Genomic DNA, 20,801 nt, shown 5'->3' with positions numbered 1-20,801 from the left:
CCAACTTTCAGCTCTTTATCTTTAAAAATGACAGTTTAAAAAATAATAATTTTAAAACCTCATTTTTAAAAAATTCCTAAAAAATCAATGGATGAACGGATCTGTTTCAAATTTGGTGTGGCTAAAGCTCTACCTAAATCCTTTCATGGTGCAAAGTTTCATCTCTTTAGCTTTAAAAATGACAATTTAAAAATAATAATTTTAAAACCTCAATTTTTAAAAAATTCCTAAAAAATCAATGGATGAACAGATCCATTTCAAATTTGGTTTGACTAAAGCCCTTCCTAAGAGCTACCATTGTGCCAAGTTTCATGTCTTTATCTTAAAAAATGACGGAGTTATAAGCATTTTTGTTAATTCCCATTAGAGCAGCTATTTGAAAAAAAAATCCGGATTTCCCTTCCCCCTCCTGAACTTGCCATCAAAAACCCGGGCAAATCCGGTCATATGGTCACCCTAAAAGGAGGACATGCAGTGCCAAAAAAATAAGGGACAAAAGAACATTTAGAAAAAATCCACATTTAGAAATAATTACTATAATTTAAATAGAAATACAGTAGCAGGGGAAATGCAGTGGGGAAGATCAGGAAACCTTTTTGTGCCTGCTCAGACTGTTGTCCAGATGTTACTAACTGTTCATAGACAACTTCAAGGCCCCTTCCTGCTCTTTTCCTTCTTATGGTTCATTATCTTTAAACCTGACTTGGACTGGACAGACCTTCAAAGAGAGGGCTATCTTCTAACCGACCTTAAAATAGAGGACTGTCCTCTGTAAAGTAGGACACCTGGCTACCCTAGAAGAACATCTGCTCTTAGAGTGGGGGTGTTATTTATGTAGGCTTCCCCAATCTTTCCTGCCATGGTAGGAGTGATGAGACACCAGGACATTTCAGCAAGGCCCCAGAAAGCCCCACCCTGCAAAAGAAATAATTTCCAGCTGTATTACAGCCACTTCTAGGACGCAAAGCTATTTTGTGGAGGCCTGCCAAGGCTGTTTTTGAACTGTGAGTAGCCCTTGGCAGGAGGTCCATATGCTCAGGGGGCAGTGCCATATTGTAACCCAAAACTAGTGCCTGCGTTTGTTTTTCCTACCCCCAATCCCGTTTGTGCTTTATCTGTTAAATTCTAAGCCTGAGGACAGGGACATCATCATTACATAATTGGGCTGATTCACAGGTCAGTTTTGTCTCCACACAATATATGCTCAAAAGAGCAATACATGAAGACTTGGAGGTCCACAGATCAGTTCACCTTATAAATTATCTGCTTTAAAAAGGTTGTAAGAGGCTTGTGTGGTACAAGATATGAAAAAATGACTCGTATGCATTTCTCACATTTGTATTCCACCCTTCTTTCAAGCTCACAATGGTATAAATTGAGATATGTCATTTTATCGTCACAGTCCAGTGAAGTGGATTAGGTGAGAACTAGTGAATTGCCAAGGTCACCCAATGAACTGAATAATAATTTCAACCCTGCTCTATGCAGTGCAGGTCCAACACTATCAAATTCATATTTCCCATTGTATTTTACGGCCTGGTCCTATGCATGGGTTGTAAATTAACCTATGTCTACAGCTCTAAGTTTCAAGTCTGTAGCATGCATAGGATTACACTTTGATGTGGTATGTGGTTCAGCTCACATGCCTTTGGTTTCCCACACAGCTCTGCTTCATCATCTCTCTCACCTGCTTCCTTCTCTCTTCAACTGTCTTTTCCCAACTCCTCTTTATCCAAGGTTCTTTTCCTCTCCCATTCAAATCTGCCCTCTCATTGGTTAACTCAAAAGTTCCAAATTTCAGATTACTGTCTCAAAACATGACATTACAACAGATTATAGAGAAAAAACAAGATGTCACTTGCTCCTGGCATAACATTGCTGTTTCAGGTATGGTTTACAATCCCCTATAACTCCAAAATAGCTCTGAAAAGCATTACTTTGTACTCAGTTGTTCTTGAGGCACATGCTGTGCTATCTAACTTGGGGAACATCTTTTTGATATTGAAGAACCTGCAGCTAACACTCCTAATGGGCATTTGATGAAACATGTTAGGCTATTTAGCTGAAATCCTTTACACACTTACCGGGGAGTAAGTCCTGTTCAACTCAATGTGGCATACTTCTGAAGAGGCCTGCATAGGATTGCACTATTAGGGAGGAATCCCTGGGAGATCAGTTCAGGATACAGAGGAATGACCTTTTCACAACTGGAGAAAGATGCACCCAGAAGCCTCACCAGCTGTAGTGGGACCAGGAATGGGGCTGTCAGGGCAAGCTGTGCATCTGCAGCATTCTATGTCCCCCTTGTTCTCCCCCAACATGTCCCAAATAAGGTCCTAAAACCATACAAGTCCAGGAACTTGTGTAATTAATTCAGAAAAACACACAGAATGGATGCAGAAGAAAAGACCACCCCTACATCATACCCTGACCAAAACAAGCTGGCAGGGCTTTGGATGCAGCAGATGATCCACTGTGTATCTAGGATTGCTCTATACTATCTTAGTATTTAAAAACAACCACCACAACCACAACCCCTCTTCTACCTTTTCTGACCATTTCTGGTGCTGCCCTCCCTCCCTTGTAATAAAAAAATAAATAAAAGAAAGACTAAATTAGTCTGCCATTTTACACATAAAAGCATTTGTTCTGTTTTCTCTGCAAAATTTCTACTTGGACCTTGTTGAACTTCATTTTGTTCCTATTATTTATCTTGATTGTTTAACCTTAGCCTCCCTAGTATTTGTAGCAAGCAGTAACAACTAATAAACTGAACATAGAGAGATATTCTTAGGGACATCCTCAAAGCTGTAAAACTCTCCTCCTGTTAGAGACGAATCAAAGTCCAAGTATTTTCCAAAAGAATGGCATTCTCTTTATTTGGCTTGACTTGTTCATGCAATTTATGAGGGACAGGTATGACTATAATTACTCCTATTTTAGAATGCGTTTAGCAAAAAATATAGTTACAGGCTCTCAGCCTTGGGCAGGACAAATAACACCTTCCTCTCCATTTCAGAGCATAATAAACTTTTCTAAGCCTGCTGTCATAGTGCATTTTCCTTTTTTGGAGGTCATCTCAAACCAAATTAAAACAGAACATTAAGATAACGAAGGCCCTTTGTGCATAATAAATGTACATTCATTTCCAGTTTGTCCACATATCTTTCTTTAAGGCTACGCTTTATTTGTGGGATATGCATACAACCAAAAGAGCATCTGGATCCCGGTTGTTAAACAGGCTTCTAGCTCCAGAAAAGAGTAGAGCTCTCACTGTCCAGGCAACTGCCATTACAGTCCTACCAAAAGAAAGATGCTCCACAAGAACATCTGTCTTCTCTGACTGCGTTTGGACGACACGATAACCCATGATAGCTTAATTAACCCATCATGGGTTCACATATCGCCCATGGTGGCTTATTTGGCTAAAAGAACTCACTGATAATCCGTGGTCTGCAGAGTGGGTTATTTAACCCATTATTGGTTCTTCTGCTGTGTGGGTTATTTGCGCTGGCTAGAGCTGTGGGGCAAGAGCAGTCCAAAACAGCTGCTGCTCTGCTGTTTGTTGGCTTACTGATTAGGAACACATTAAAGGGACCAAGCCAGCAGTATAGAGGAGGAAAGCTATGACATTTGGTCCTGATCCTGCGAACACCCAAGGTGTTATAGGCATCTCTCCTTTTTGGTGTTCTTGGGATTTTCACTTTCAGAGTTAGGGTGCTGGGGCTTCATAGTGCATTGTGTTCCTCTGTAGTAGAGGAGGCTGGCTGTGAGATTTGGTCCTGATCCTGCAAACCTCCAAGGTTTTCTATGCATCTCTCCCTTTTGGGGACACTTAGGATTTTTGCTCTTCTGGAGTAAATGCACAGGTTTGCTGGTGGATCAGGTGCCTCCCAGCTAGGAGATGCTGGCTGAGTTCGGACGACATATTAGGCGAAGGGGGAATAACACACTCACAGTGCAGTCATTTTCCTGTGCTCACACGGCATGTTGCCCCTCCCCCGTCACACAGCTGAGAGTCCCAGCATCCTTCTGGGCTGCTGGTGCTCCTCCCTCCATGGGTCCCATCAGCAATTGTGAGTTATGCTGGCTGTACAGGAGCAGCCAGGGTGTTTTTGGCTGCTCCTGCTGGAGAACTCTATGGCCAATGGAATAGTGCACTCGACGGAGGGAGAGAGCCCACCCCCCCTGCCGACATTTTAATCAATTGATTAATGGATAAAAAACAGAGCAGCCCACTGCTTTTTGCATTGCTTAATTCAAAAAATTAATGTACTGTCCGTTGTGTCCTCCCCACACGACACAATAATCAACTCAACCAACAGTTGTCCATCCCCCCCCCCCCCGCCTGTTGATTATCGTGTTGTCTGAACCCAGCCTCTGTGTGTGGCGTTTGGTCCCAATCCTGCAAACTCCCAAGGTTTTCTAGACATCTCCCCCTTTTGGAAACACTTAGGATTTTCTCTCCTTGGTGAGTTATTGCAGAGGTTTGACTGAGGGAGGCTGGGTACAAAAATTTTGTCCCGATCCTGCAAACATCCAGCACTTCAGAGGTGAAACTGCGTGCCACTGCTCGGGTGGGGGGACTGCAGCAGAACAGATGCAGGAGAGTGAGTCACACAGTAGCTTATTTGTTTGATCACGTGGGGATAACAGTAGCTTATTTTAAAAATAAGCTAGTGAGTAGTTTATTAACCCACCATGGCTTAAAGCAGTGGTTCCCAAAGTGGGCGGTACTGCCCCCTTGGGGGCGGTGGGATTGCATAGGGGGGCGCTAAGAGGCAAAGGGGTGGCAGGGGGGTGTTCTAAGTGGTCTTTTCCGTACCAGGAGTTTTGGTTACAGAAGGAAATTTCTGATCGCTATCCTGCACTATGGAGAGTGGTTCAGAAGCTCCTGGTTGCATTTCCAACATCATATTTGGTGGAATGTGGTTTTAGTGTGGTCTGCCTACTTCTCTCCAAGCAAAGAAATCGACTCCAGATTATTAAATATGGTGATTTAAGACTCATGTTAAGTGACTTTAAACCAGACATTGGGAAACTGGTATCACTTCATCAAGCCCATCCATCACATTAAGAATTTACAGAATAGTGAGGTACTCTTCCCTAGTTACTAAATGTGATATCTAATATTCTTGCTAAATGACTATCAGACTTTGAAAAGATGATATCACTGGATCAAGTTCATCAATTATGTTTAATTGAATAAATTAAAAAAATGTAATTGGATTTTGAATACATATTCAATTATTTGTTACTGTTTTGAATTTTTTTGTTATTATCTTCCTTAGTGGGTTGTTGAACACCGCTATTCTGAATAATGATTTTTATAGTGTAGGGTAGGGGGCACTGGGCATGAGTTTGTGGAACCAAGGGGACGGTTACCTGAAAAAGTTTGGGAACCACTGGCTTAAAGTGACGTTCAAACATAGACTTTTGGGACATCCAACACAAGACTTTCATGGGACCTTATTTTGAGGAACCTTTGTAAGCTGCTTTGAGCCTCTTGGGGCTATGAAGTGGGATACATATTTAAAAAAAGAGTATGTTTTTCCTAGCCTCCTAGTGTTTGCTCTTTATTATTTATTTTTAAATTTTTGTAAACCACCCCTCATCCACAAGGTATCCCGGGCAGTGTACATAACATTATAAAAGGCCAAATGCCAAATGATAATACACTTAGAAAATACAAAGTTTAAAAACTATTCAACTAGCACAAATCAATTAAAAAGAACCTTTGGAACTTAAAATGCTTGAGGGAAATTATATTTTGAAATGGTTCCAGAAAAAATGCAAGGTCAGGTCACCCCTTCTTTGAATCTTATCTGTTAGTTGCCTTTCCCCTTTCCTTTGGAATGGTCACTCCCTTATTCAGAAAGCAACCACATTCCTTTTCTCTTTTGAGTGCTTCCAACTACTTGCCTTCACTGAAACTTGACTTCCTCCCTCAGATATTGTCATAGCTGCCCTCTCCTTCTCGTACACAATTTGTTTGAAACATTATGTATAAAGCACCTAAACATTTCTCTGCCCATAGACTTTCAATTCTAAAGAGAGACATGGTAGGAAAACAATTCCAGAGGGGTAGCTGTGATAGTCTTGTAGCAAAAACAGTGTCTTGTGTCACCTTTAAAACTAACAAATGTATTATGGCATAAACTTCCATGGACACTGTCCACTTCATCAGAGGCCAGATTTATATACTGCTTCAGTATGTGTGTGGCATTGTAAATAGAATTGAAATGCAGAAGGCGAAGACCATTATTGTCCTTCTTTCCAAGTTCCAGTCCTTGCACCTCCATCCCTCTGCTTTCCTACATTTAAATTCATTTTGTGATACTTTACACCTCTCTGCTTCTCTGCATTGTTGTTCTGTATAAATGGCAAACCTTTTCCAACACCTCCACTTTGCTCCTTGGTACTATTGTGTTGATAATCCTTCTGACCCAGTTTCCTATATTCTTCCTCCCAAAGCTCCAGCTTTACACACTCGTATAGATACTGCCTAGGACAGGGATGTGCAGGTCGACCTCCAGACATTTTGGATTTCAACTCCCAGAAGTTTCAGCCACATGGCTAATGGTCAGGAATACTGGGAGCTGAAGTACAAAACATCTAAAGATTTACTTCCAGATGCACCTTTTCTAGCCCTACTTGGAGATTCTGGACACTGATCCTTTGCCCTCCTGCATTTAAATCTTATGCTCTACTGCTGAACCTACAACCCTTCCCCTATCAAATCTGCAGAGGTAAAAACTATTTCTGAAGGAAGAAGCCCACTTTGTTAAGATACTACATGTATTGTAGCAGGCATCCTTAGACATACATTCTGTTGAAAACGAGAGGAATGCCTCTTAAAATGGTGCTTACAATCTGCAATTTTTAGGTACATAAAAAGTGTGCCCAACTAGTCAGGACACTTTAAAATAAGATTATGTAGCCAATTACATTACATTTAAGGTAAACGTCACAAAATCAAGTGAATAGTATTGTCGGGGGGGGGGGGAATACATAGCAAAAAATAGCTTAAACCAATATTTTGCACTCATATGGCGATTGGATACACTGGATTAAATTAGCCAACTCTTGTTCTCTAGAGATGTCAGCTCCATGAGAGCATGAACGGAGGTATCAAATGGGAGGACGTGATCCAGAAGTTGGGATGAGGTTTGCGGTGAGAGGGGTAAATGTCAATAGCTGAAGAGGATGAATAGGGAGGACAGAAGGAGTAAAATGGACAGGCAATTCATGTTCCTCTAGCTGTTTTGACCTAGAACTGCCCATCAGCCCTAGCCAGCATAGCCAATGGGGAGGGGCGATGGGAATTGCAGGTCAAAACATCAGGAGGGACACAAGTTGCCCACCCCTAGTCTAAGGAATTAGGCATAAGTGATAAAAAGGGATAGTGCTTTTTGAGGATACTGGAAACGCAGGTCACAAAAAGAGCAAAAGGCATAATGTAGAAGGGTGGACTCTGCAGTGTTCACCAAATGCCTATATAACAGGCTCAAAAGTGTGTCCAGGGGTGGACAAAAAGCAACCCTAGAGAGCTGCTGTAGCCAATGTAGGAAATGAACTAGATGGACTAATGGCAGCTTCCTTTGATCAGTTTTACTCCATTAAGAGATTTCCAACTGAGTTGCAGCCATACCTATAAATGGAAACCAGCTAAAATACCCCACACCTTTAAATTTGTTTTCCCAGCATCTTTCAGGAATATAGACCATAAGTTAATCTACTGACTAGTCGTAATCTATTTCATATTTACAATGTGGTCAATTACGTAAAAGATAAGATCTTTTGCTCACCCTTTAATGCATGTTTATTGACAGGGAGGAAGAATTCTAACCTGTGTCAGTATTTGGTATGGGCAGATGATTAACAGATATGTCACACTTTTTATTTATAGTAAATGCAGAATACAGCCAATAGTATATAAAGCTACCTTTATTTGGACTTTACAGAACAGGCTAATTAATACACTGTAATTTTATAGAAAGTTGAAAAACAGTAAGTCACCTCTTTACACCAGCTATATTGCCATCTATTTGCATTAGCTGTTACAGAAATTCCAAGTTTGAGTGCAGTTTCTCCATTCAACAGGTAAAACACAACATACATGTAAGTCCAAGATTAATTTATTGGCCTTTGAAGGGTTCGTCTGTGGCCAACAATAATCTAGTCTTGAAGGTTACTTATAGCCTTCCTCCATTATATAGCAAAGCACAGAAATTAATGGAAATGCAAGCTTTAAAAATGTTCTAAGCATTACCCTAGCACTAGGAGAAAGGCAAGGCCTTGGGAATATCTACAGGAGTTCCTAAACAAACTTTAGATATCCAAATTAGATTTGGCATGATATCCCTATTATGCTCTGATATATGGCCAGTTAGCTCATCAAGGGACATTAGTAAAAGCTAGAATCATTGTAAAGTGAAAGCACAGGAAAATATATATACCTGAATTAAGCACAGGCCTGTGTCCCTTCATAGGAATTGGGAATTTAGTTTGTTAGCAATGAGAGGGGGGAAATTAATGACTAGAATAATGTTCTGCGTGAAGTATGCCATTAGAGCGAGAAAGATTTCTATGCAAGATGAAGCGGCAACAGCTCTCTCAAACCTCTGTAAAATGCACATTTATTTCTACAAAAAAGGACTTATGATACAGAATTGAAATCACACAAATGTAATGGTTTATCTATTAAAATATACAGAAACTCTTAAGTAGAGCATATTTAAAAAGATGGTGGGGTTGTCAATTCTTTTATTTGTACACATCTGTATCTTCACATACTCTGATAAGTAACCTTTTACAAAACCATGTAAAAAGCACAAGAATTGCCTGGTAAAGAGTCTGCATTTTTCCAAAAGATTTTATACAGCATGCAATTAAGGCAGCCTTTTCTTCCTCACATGGAATCCTTTCACTCAAGTAATCTTCCGCTGCAAAGATTAGGCTAGGGAGCCTGGTCTCTTCTGTCAACGCCTTTTGTCTTTCCTGTCTGATTTACGGTCTCTTTCACTCCGTGAAGTTCTTTTGCCTGACCGACTACTTTCTGATATAGACCTCTTTCTGTCCGACCTTGAACTTTTATCCTTTGATCCTTTTGCATCTCTGCTGCTACCCTTTGAAGACTTGTGACTCCTGTCTACTCCTGAATTATCCCTTCTCTTCCGATCTACACTCCTTCTACGTTTTCTGTCCCTATTGGGCCCACCACGCCCTCTGCTTCGACTTCTGCTCTCACTAGTACTAGAACTACTACTACTCTCTCGACTGGTAGTTCCACTAGTGCTGCTACTGCTGCTGGAACTACTCCGACTGCTACTGGTGCCACTGCTAGAACTGCTGCCACTACTACTACTTGTGGAGCTAGTACTACTAGTGCTACTACTAGTACTCCGACTTCGACTCTTGCTGGTTTTGTTCCTTGCTCTTCCCCTGCTTCTACTCCTATTCTTGTTCTTGATTTCTACAGCTACTGCCTGGACTTGGTCTGCCTGAATTTCAGGCAGCTTTTCAGGCACTACAGATTCTTCTTTGTCTACCTGAGGCTCTTGGTCTTGAGTGGATTCCAACAGTGGTGGAGGCTGTGGCCGAAGCACAGGCTCTGACTGAGGCTGGGCCTCAGCCTCCGATACTGGAGTGGATTCAGGCTCCTTCTCTTCTGCCTCCTCTGGTTCAGCTTCAACTTCTGGCTTGCTGGCTTCCTCTTTCTCCAGGGCAGCAATGGGCCCTTCCTGCTCAGGCTGAGCATTACACTCCACTTCTGGTTCCACTTCTTTACTATTCTCATTTCCTAGTGGCTCTGCATGATCTGCCTCATTAGTTTCCATCACATCCTGTTCTCCATCTATTGGCAGAATACTTTCACTTTCTTTCACTAACACAACTTCCTCCTCCTGATTTTCCTGCCTGTCGTTCTCTTGAACCTCTGCTCCCTCTTCTACCTTAACCTCCATTTCCTCTTTCTGTTCTTCCTCCTCCTGTTCTATCTCCCCATCACTATGACTAGCACCTACCTCCTTTTCCTCCCCTACTTCTTCCATTTCTATATTATTGCTCTGATTACCTGTCTCCATCTCTTCCACCTGCTGAACCGCCTTACCCTCTTCCTGCTCCTTGTTCTGGTCTTCCTTCTTTTCTTCTTTCTGCACCTCCTGGTGTTCTTTTTCCTTCATAGATTGTCGTCTGGGCCTGGCCTCCATTTTGTTAATTTGCTCAGCAAATTCAATGCGCCTACTTTCAAACAGTGCTGAAGAATGAGAGAACACACACTAAGCTTGACATGGATAATTAACAGAGTTCTGATGAACTTACTGATCATTTGAGCCACAAGGGAAATTTCAGAGAAATGATAATCCTTGCAAAAACTTTATGTGCCCTCAATTAAGTATCATGTGACAAGCGTGCATATTTTGCCATATGGACTTGCTGCAGGAACCCATTGCCCACACTAACAATGTACAAGTTACAGGCTATATGTTAGTTACCAGCAGTAAGAACTTCAAGCTAAAATAAGTTGTATACATTGAAAACATGTCTACCTATACAAAATTCAATTTAAATGCATTACTGTTTCCTCACTATCAGTTTAACGCTAACTACTGAAATGAAGAAATGAAAACTTTGCATAAAAATAGAACACATCTATTCTACTGGCCACAACATACCGTTTAATTTTTTTTGAGAATCATCAAACATCTTCTGCGTAGCAGGACACATTCTGCCAGGTGTGTAAAACAGGTGAGGCTTTGTCTTTGTTCTTATGTATTTAATTATTTTGGCGTTATGTTCATTCCATTCTTCTTGCTGGTAAACAAAAAGAAAATGTGATTCTTCAGTATCATACACAACACAAATAGATAGCAACTGCCGAATTCGGACTCACCAACTGAGCAAGTTCAACTTTTTGTTCTAACAGCCGCAGCTCTGTTTGTTTAGCACGTCTTTCTTCAAAGAGTTCTCGCCTCTCATTTTCAACTTGCTTTCTCTCTTCCTCTGCCTGGACTTCAAGTTTCTGTTCAATTTCTTGCCGTCTTTTTTGCTGAGGCGGAGAAACAGTTTGAGATTGCTTCATGGTTCCAGTAAAACCACTATTACTAATACTATGATTATCAAAATAGACAAACTTAACCAATGCAATTTTTTAAAGTCAAATAACCAATATGCAGGCAATGTGCATGATACAGCACTACAAAAACAAAACAACCACTAGTAATGCATATATTTAAAAATCTATAATTTTATAACTTCAAAATTTTAAAATATACATATACAAACATATTTTAAAATATGAAACATTTTGGTATAAAACACCAGGTTCAGTCACAAACAAGAGTATGCTACAATATCACTTATGAAGTAAGCTAGAACCAATCAGGAACAGGTTAAACCTCAATGAGGGAACATGGATTAAAACCAACACCATGTTTCAGCCAAGTGCTCCTTTTAGGTCTTCCAGTTTCACAAATGTAAAAGAAGTGAAATTTCAAACACTCAATTTTATAAATAGCCCCTGAACTGTACACATCCCCTTATCATTTAAACAGATTTAGCCTCTGCCAGTTTTATGCCTTTTGTTTCGATTCCTCGGCATAATTAACTGTAGAAACCCCAACAGCTTTCTGAATCTTCTTCTTTACTACCTGTCTTTTCACTAGCACAAGGTGTGCAGTTACAATTCAATAATATATTCCTTTTCATAGGTGGTACATCTTGTGGCTTGACTGACTGTAAGTGCTGATTGCTAATCCATGATCCCTCATTTAGGTTTGGACTGTTCCTGATTAGCTTATAAGAAGTACTGCACCATACTCTTGTTTGCGAAAGAAGCTGGTGTTTTATACCAAAACGTTTCACACTTTAAAACCTGTTTGTATCTTATAAAGTTTTAAATTTTAGAATTAAAAATGTTTAAATCTATAAACATTTATAAATTGAATGCACTACTAGTGGTTTCTTTTGTTTTTGGGGTAAAGTCAAATAAAACTATTAATTCGAAATGCTATATATTTTATGGCATAAACATATACCGTAGGCAAAAGTAACAACCGTTTCCTAACAATATCTGATCAGTGATTACAATTTCCCTGCTGTCCCTGAGTTGGCCTCCTTAGCAGCCTCGGGAGCTGAGGGGGAAAAGGGATTCCTGAAGACTGGGCAGAAGTGCTTTCTGTGAGCAGGAGCTCTGTCTGTGGGCAGAATGCTATTCTCATCCATGCACTGCATATCTGGCTCTGATATCTGTGATCATGAATTCAAGTCAGCACTGAGTCTTGATACAAGATGTTTTACCTAAGGCTGAAATTCTAATTTGTACTAAGAAGTCCAGAGGTCCTCAAATTCTGGCTGGAGTTGTTTACCAGCAATTGCTTCTAGTGATTGTGAGGCTTGGCTTTCTCACCACCTACTCCAAAGAGGTAAAATACAATAATTCCTTGTGTGTCCAGCAAGGTAATCTTAAATTGAGGAGTGGAGGGTAGTACTGACAAGTATGCTAAGGTTTCCCCAGCAGATTGCCAGAATTAAGTGTAGGATAATTACTTGGTACTGTATTTGTAGATCAATTACATTTTATTGAATTTAACAGGACTAATTTCTAAGAAATCATGTCTCAGAGCTCTCTCTGCTTGCCTTTAAACTAAAAATAGCAGAAAGACCTTTTGAAAGTCTTAACCCTTTCAAAAGTGAGGCAACACACATGGTTAGAAAGCGATTAGGCCAGTAGAAGTAGAATTCTTCTCAAAATATGGTATAGAAATGTCAATTGTATGAAATCAGTACATATTCCTTCTCCACAATTTGCTAGGTATTAATACCCTCTCAGTAGCAACTGTTGATTCTTGTTTGAACTTCTGAAGAGTACCCATCAACAGACCAAATATACGCCGATTCCTGTCAGAAAAGGGGGGGAAAGAATAATTATACCAGATTTAAAAGTTTTTATTATAAATTAATCAAAATGTTAAGATTTTCCAAGTTAATACTAGCAAAAGCTATTTTTATAAAATCAACATAGCCACTCAAGTTCCTACTGCAACATGAGAGGGTAACTAGGGACAGAGTGAGCCGACAGTTCTCTCAACAAAAGCATGTTGTTTAATACACAATGTTAAAATGCCACAGTTACTGGATCCAGCAAAAGCCTCCCATTGATGGATGGGTGCCTTCCATCAACTGAAGGCTTTTGATTCAGCAGAGCTTTTCTGTTAGCTAACAAAGGAGGAAGCAATCTTCACTCATTGCCCCCCCCACCCCGCAATCCCTATTCACCCTAAAAATCTACTCCTGAGAGTTAGGGGACCCTGTGGAATAATGGGGGAGGTGATGCTGGAGGCTGCAAAAGGAGGGGGAAATCAGCAAATAGGGACACCTTTTCTGGATGATTAAAATCAATCCAGCCTCCAAAAATATTCTAAATAATAAACTCTGCCTCAAAGACCCAAGATGTTCAGGAACAACAGCAAGCCATAGAAGTTAACCTAATTTACATTTTAAGTGCAGATGCCTGCATTCACCTTTTTGACTGAAGTCTTTGTTGATGGCTCGCTACTGAAATCTGAGAACCTTGGCTCAGACAACACAAGAGTTGTAAATAGGAAGCAGGGATGTATTGGGGTGTACTTTGCTGGGAAAGAAATCAGTCCCAACATTAATACACTCAAATGTCTGCCTCACTACAACATTTTCATTGGAAATCTTGACTGCAGTGGATTATCTTTACTGGAGTCAAATTCCTATACATACAAGTGCTTTGAGTGGAGCTTGGTGAATGCTACAAACATCGTGTAACTGCAGTTTGGTGTTTGGAACAGAAATTAGAATTTAACTTCAACTATAGTAGGCTTCTTAAAATGCAGATTGACTTAATGATGTACTGAAGTAAAACCGATGCTTATCTCTTAAAACTGAATCCATGATTCTATAAAACAGTCAAAACTCAGTATTTAGGCACACTAAGACAGCATTTCTGCATACAAATAAGCCAGAGAAAAGACATAAGCTTGCAAGATCAATTATATCAGCACACTGTAGGCTGTTGTTATAGCCTAACATACTGGAGACCCAGAACTGTGACGTCACAGGGATCCAGCCCCAGTCTTTAGGAACCACCTTTCTGTATATCATGAAGATGATCCACTAAGAACATCTGAGGGACTGCATGCTCTTCTTTTACACTATCTAGTTGTTTAAGCTTTGAATTCTGTTTATCACTCCCAGTTATGAACACTCATGGTTTTACAAAATATGAAGGTCACATGAACGTTATTTTCCATCTCATGGAAAGACACCAGTAAACATCAGCTTTGGCTTTTGTTTGAGCAGCTTGAGCAACTAGTGTCTAGAACACTAACATTATATACTGGTATCATAGACCTATATTCTTGGCTTATATTGGAAATTCCTCCTCCATCAGCCCAAATCTGATATGAAGTATGATGGAACAAAATAATTCCCAGCATTCAATGGTTTCTTAACCACAAACAACCCAGAAAGAGAACTCATGATTTACTGTTGGGTTGTTTGGCCAGGCTACAGAGGCAGCAGACAAAAGTGTTGACCCAGCTGCAATACATGCCAGTACCCTAGAGCTCCAAAGGCACTGGGATACAGGGAGGGAGCAAATGAAGGATGAAGAAACAAACTACCCAAGGACTGAGAAAACAAACCACAGTTTGTTTGATCATCTGGATAGGACAACAAACACTGTGTGTGAACCAGGTCAAAGACTTCCTTGCAAACAAAAAAAAAGCATCAAATATAAACAGGAGCATATTTATGTTTTTAGAAATTCTGTATGCTGCTTTGTATATTGCCTGCCTATGACAAAAAAGTGGAACAAAAATCCATAAAATAAATGGCTTTAAAACATTCATAAACAACAGTCTGAGATCAGACTGTCATATCTTTACCAAAGTCTTATTTTGTCTTACATATGAACTGTGCAAGGCAATGCAAAGATAATACTCCACTAACTGTGGGCTAGATTTGACACATACAATCTCAATCTCAAATAAGTTGCCTGGGGGAGTATGCACACATCTTTTTAAAAGCAGGCTAAGATAGTATGTAAAAAAACAGGCTAAGATAGAACAAGCTGTCTCTTGAAAAAAAATCAGAGAGGGAAAGATTCTGGCTTTTCATGTAGACTATGCTTGTTCATGATTCAAACGTTGTCCTTGGAATCTGAACATCTTAATGACCCACGAAAGAACAAATTAAAGAACAACATAAGATACCTTTGTTTCCCCTTTTCATCCATAGTCTGATCTTGAATAAGGTCTCGACGTGTTCGCTCTTTGGAGGTAGCAACAACTGAAGACTGCAACGCTGGCTGCAAGGATAGGTCAAAGCTAGGTTAATGAGAACATTTTCACATTTCTCCCCCCTCCCCCAAATTTTAGGTATGCTTTACTTTTTTAACATCATCATCCTCTGCGTCGCTTTCATGGCGTGATTCTCTCCTTGTCCGACGTTCCCCAGCCAACCTAAATTTAAAACAAAGTATCAAAATCTTGAATTCTCAAGGAGGTTTGAACAGGCTTAGAAAATAATTTCAACAAAACCAAGACAACTTCCTCTCTCTAAGACACTTCAAGACTGTACTTCAAAATTACTTTAATCCTACTTCTTTATCAAGTTATTTTTTGGGATCCACTGAGGCCCCTGTGAATGTTTTATAATTTATTTAATAGATTTATATACTACTTACCTATTTTAAAATATCTCTAAGGCAGTTCACAAGATGATTTAAACACATTAGAATACATTGTAATATACATGAAATACAGGTATTTCTGCTCACTGAACTGCTCTGATTGCTGATTTTTCATATACTACTCAGTACAGTGTCCTAACTTTGGGGAACAGCAAAGGAGATCCATAGGAGATCTTCATGCAGAGCTCTGAACCCCAGCTAGCTACAAAGCTTTTGCCCATAAAATATTGACATTAGTTATACTGTTTTTCAAACAAGAGCAGTTAAGGATACTTCATGTTCAATTACTGTGGAGATCTGGTAATGTGGAAAATAGCTTCAAGACTAGGAAAACAGCTGCTTGCTAAACAGCTGCTTGCTGAACACACTGCTTTATCACATTTGAAAGAAAATACGTCTTCGCACCCTAACTGCTTTTGTTTCTATAGAAAATGATGCAGTGCAACCATTTACAATTTGTTCAAGGACTAGAAATGTGCTCTTCTACTGAAAAGACAGCAGACTCAAATGCATGTTTCTTATGCATACGAGGATAATGGGACTTAATTAAGACAATGTATATGATATACTGTAAACTGCCCAGAGAGCTTCTGCTAGTGGGCGGTATTGAAATATAATACTAATTTAATTCCCATAGGAATAATTACGTAACTTTATGGAACAGTTGGCATCCAACTGTAATCGCCCCCTCCGTGTTCCTTGTGTATCATACCTTAGTTTGTAAGCCATTATTTTAAACTGTAGAGTACTTTGGATGGTTTGGCAGAAGAGCAGCATATAATAGTAGAAATATTCTGAATTGGGTGGATGCAAAAATAGTTATCGTGTTCTTAAACCTAACTCTATTCCATTCTCTACTCACCTATTGGTCGCCCCTTCCAAATCCCTCTGTTTGGCTGGGGGTCCTCCTCCGCTATCCGAGAATCCACGCCTGAAATGAACAGCAGGTCAGACCACCATGCCCTAAGCAAGTTTTTAAAGCCAAGAACCCATCTTGCTTTGTATTTAACAAGCTTTAGAACAGCCATCCAATTCAGCATTCACCTGAGGTGAGAAACAACTACCTATGTAAGAGAGATAGAACTGCATGTGTAGCCTCCACAGTGTAATGGTGTTTAAAGTAATGAAGTATTTATTATTAGGAAACACATCTCATCTAGATTTAAAGCCTGTAGCCCTTATTAGCTACCAAATGTTCAGCCACCACAGGTTCACATTCTGGGTGTCTGTGAACATAGCTCTATTCCCAGTGCTAGTTTTAGGCTGAGAGAAACTTTGAGGATTATCTCATAGCAGCAAGCTGGAGGCAGCAGCCACTATATTCTTATGTATTACTGTATTGCCCCGGCTGTGGGCTTTCAGGTTGCCGAGGAGACAATAGTCAGACTCACAGGTTTACTTATAAGGAGACTAATTTATTAGGATATTACACGTATCTTAATACAAGTGGACTAGACTGTGAAAGCTTCCTGCACAAAAGACCCTTCGGCAAAATCTGGACCCCCACCCCTGGGCACAAGAACAATTACAGCATAACTGAACTTGGCACTGCTGCCAAGTTAAACAAGTGATGGATTGCATAGCTACTAATAACAAAGCAGTTCTTCTCATCACTGGAGTCTGTAGCATAAGCACTACCTGGCATTTCTTTAGCACGGGCAAGACCCACTAATTGGGTTTCTAAGGGTGTTATAGTCAGCTTTTCAAATGAACCACCTTGGATTGTCAGCTCGTTAGAGGCTCCTGATAAGACACCTGAGGTTCTCATGAGATCACTGCAATTGTGTTTTGACCCATCTTTCCCATAACACAAAGGAATGTTGCTGACTGGTACAAAAGGCAGTAACAGTTTGCTAGTTTAGAAGCAGAAGCAGCCATTCACCCAGAAGCCTTTGCAGGCAGCCATGGTTTGCTAGCCTCCAAGCCATACAAATACTTATTCAGGCATCCTATAAGTACTCTATGGAAAATTATCAATAGTAGCTTCTTAGTTTTAACAGCCTTCAAAAGGTTCTTTAGTAAGTAGGTAAATGCAGCAACTTCCCAGTATTAAAATTAAGATTAAAGTAATGAACATCTCAATCATCTTGAAAGCTAGAACTATGAACCACCCCATGTGAACCAAGCAAGGCAATGCCCAGGTCAACATACTACGCCACTATTAGGCTGCAACAATGCAGAAGATTTGTAGTTCTTTGAACAGCCCCTGATATTACTATTACCTTACCTACTCTGGGGCAGTAACAATGTTCGAAAGAGGAGTCCAAATGGCACATTAGAATCATAGAATAGTAGAGTTGAAAGGGGCTTATAAGGCCATCGAGTCCAACTCCCTGCTCAATGCAGTAATCCACCCTAAAGCATACCTGACAGATGGTTGTCCAGCTGCCTCTTGAATACCTCCAGTGTGGGAGAGCCCACAACCTCCCTAGGTAACTAGTTCCATTGTCGTACTGCTCCAACAGTCAGGACGTTTTTCCTGATGTCCAGCCGGAATCTGGCTTCCTGTAACTTGAGCCCATTATTCTCTCTCCTATGCTGGTCTCTGTGCATAATCCATGTTAAGGCCTGCATTGAGCAGGGGATTGTACTAGATGGCTTTATAGACCCCTTCCAAATCTACTATCCTATGGTTCGAAGGCAACTATATACTTTTTCTCTCCTAATCTGAAATGAGCAAAGCTCTCTACAGTTAAAAGTGAAGCACTGTGGCATGTAACTTCAGTGGCAGAGAGAAACAGAGGCAATGAAAGCAATGGGTGAGCATCCCAGTTATTTGCATAACTGCCTGAGGGGAGGATGATTGGGGCTGTTTGCAGAGATTTCCTCTCTACACCCCCAGCACAGCTCTAGCAGTTAGGCACAGATTCTTAAAATGTTAAATCAAATAAATACAATACATAAGCTTCTCAAAGTTCTAGCCATTAAACGAATATATTTATTTCTCCATGCAACGGAAAAATGGAAAAATAGTCAAAACGGAACCCAGCATTTCAGAAAGCACAGGAGCTGCTTGCAGGGAACACAAGTGGTTTCATTTGCTGATCCGTAGGTTCTCACCTCAGCAATATACTTCCTCGCCCCCTACCTCCACCAGGGCCTGTGATGGTCAATAATCTACCTTGAGCGGGCCTGGAGGAAAAAACACAAGTAAAGTATAACAGCCAGTGGGGGAAATAGACAGAGAAACACCCGCACCAACCCTTCAATCAAAGGAAGGGCGCTGGCGGCCTCCTGTTGAGAGCGCAGCCGCCGCTTCCCAACTCACGCGGGCACCACTAACGGATTCACTCGCAGGCCTCCTTCGGTGAAGACTCGCCCCATTCCTTCCAGGCGACCCCTCCTTTCTGCTTCTCTCACAGCTGTCCCAACTCTCTCCCCCCCCCCCCCGGTTACAATCGGTGGGAACGACCTTAACCACCTCCCCTCATTTATCTTCAGGGCTCAGCAGGTCCGAAGCTAATGCGAATATCGGGTCACCGACGCCTCAGCAGGAACTCCGCCCTCCCCCCATGCCCCTTATCGGGAGAAAAGACGCGGGCAACGGCAAAAGAGCCCCTTCGGTTAACTAGCGTGCCGGCCTCCGCTGAACCCCAGCCGGCCAGCCTTCCTCTCCTGCGGCCTCACCGCACATCGTTGGGGTCCCGGCCCGTGAGTTTGCGGATATTCTCATCGACGTGCTTGAGGCTTTCCTTGGCCTTCTCGAGCTGCTCCTGTAGAGCCCGCACAGCCACCGCCATCCTGGCTACCACAAGTGCGGCCTAGTCAGCCAGGGCCCAGCAGAAAGCACAGCGGGGGTAAGGGCGGGGGGGAGTCAGCCCACCCTCACGTAACGTGGCTTCCTCCAAGCAATCCACCAATAAGTGCTCAAGTTTTAGAGCGACATCATCTCTCTCCAACAGGCACTAGTAATCTCTAGCCAATCGCCAACCTTGTAAGATTAAATGCCACAAGGTTGCTCCAATCACCAGTTCCCTCCTTAGCCAGTGAGGAACCCATATCGATAGAGCGACGTTGCTCCCAACCACTCGGCAATCGCTTTGCTCTGCTCCTTTGGCCAATCCCTAATTGCCAGAGCAGAATGACATTTAAATAACCAACCAAGTAGCAAATTAGTCTTTCAAGTAAACCAATCAGGAATTGGAGGTAGGCCCTTTTATTCATCCCTCTCTACCGCATGACCTGCCTTACGCGTTTTCGCGCGCTCCTCGGGTCATGAGGTTCTTTGAAGTGCAAGGGGCGGGATTAAGCTTACTTCTAAGGGCGAGTGATGTCCAGATTTTATAAAGCTGCAATCCTATGCACTCTTACTTGCTAGAAGTAAACTCCATTGAATTCTGTGGCCCCACTGAATTTTGAATAAACAGCCGCAGGATTAGGATTTAAAAATGGCAAGTGCAACTAAGTAGCATAAACCAGAATTGGTGTGATGGGCTATAAACATTAATTTTTAAAAATGTGTCCCCAGTAATTCCTGCTGTTTCCTGCTTTGTACCTGCTGTATTATCTATTTATTTGGGTACAGAGCCAAAAATTCAAGCAGTGGGAGCAACAGGCCACCAAATAGAGAAGCAGCAGGAATTAGTTTTGCTAATCTTAGAGCCACAGAATAGACCAGGGTTGAGCCTTCCGGATATGCTGGACAACAACTCCTACCAATGGACAGTCAAGGCTCTGGGAACAACTGTCATCCCCCAGCCAGCATGGCCAGTTCTGTTGAAGGCCCTGATCAGTTACACATTCCAGTGATCCACAAGGGCCAGGCCAGTGACAAGACCTGCAAAAGACTAGCAAAATTCTCCCACAGGCTCTCTGCAGAGATTCTGCAGTCCAGTAAGATCCATACATCTCCAGGGGTGGCCATTCTTAAGAGGTTCATATTCTGGCAGAGGTCGTGGCCTCCTGAAATCTATGTCCTGGCAAGGTGATGATCTGACTGATGAATAAAGAAAGACCAAGAAGTATACATTCAGGAACAGTGGCAACAGAGTTGGCACTTCTCTCCCCTGCTGCAATCCCCTTGAAAATTGCCCCTTACATGGCAATTAAGCCAAGAAAACAATTCTCCTTTGGCACC

At 41.3% G+C, this 20,801-nt stretch overlaps 1 protein-coding gene across 1 annotated transcript; it reads right to left on the bottom strand.

Annotated features, from left to right (window-relative positions):
* Positions 1–7,878: 7,878 nt before the first annotated feature.
* Positions 7,879–19,530, bottom strand: PNN (pinin, desmosome associated protein). Its single transcript, XM_063117833.1, has 9 exons — positions 19,352–19,530; positions 18,785–18,856; positions 16,587–16,655; positions 15,422–15,494; positions 15,246–15,340; positions 12,825–12,900; positions 10,895–11,050; positions 10,677–10,815; positions 7,879–10,258 (listed from the first exon to the last, which is right to left on the bottom strand). Exons 1-9 carry the CDS (start codon positions 19,462–19,464, stop codon positions 8,982–8,984), a joined length of 2,070 nt encoding a protein of 689 aa, XP_062973903.1. The 5' UTR covers positions 19,465–19,530; the 3' UTR covers positions 7,879–8,981.
* Between the last annotated feature and the right edge of the window lie 1,271 nt (positions 19,531–20,801).

This window comes from Elgaria multicarinata, chromosome 2 (assembly GCF_023053635.1).
Source record: "Elgaria multicarinata webbii isolate HBS135686 ecotype San Diego chromosome 2, rElgMul1.1.pri, whole genome shotgun sequence".
Classification (NCBI taxonomy): Eukaryota; Metazoa; Chordata; class Lepidosauria; order Squamata; family Anguidae; genus Elgaria; species Elgaria multicarinata.
The sequence above is the reverse complement of the archived record's forward strand: the minus strand, read 5'-3'. Positions and strand labels throughout refer to the sequence as shown.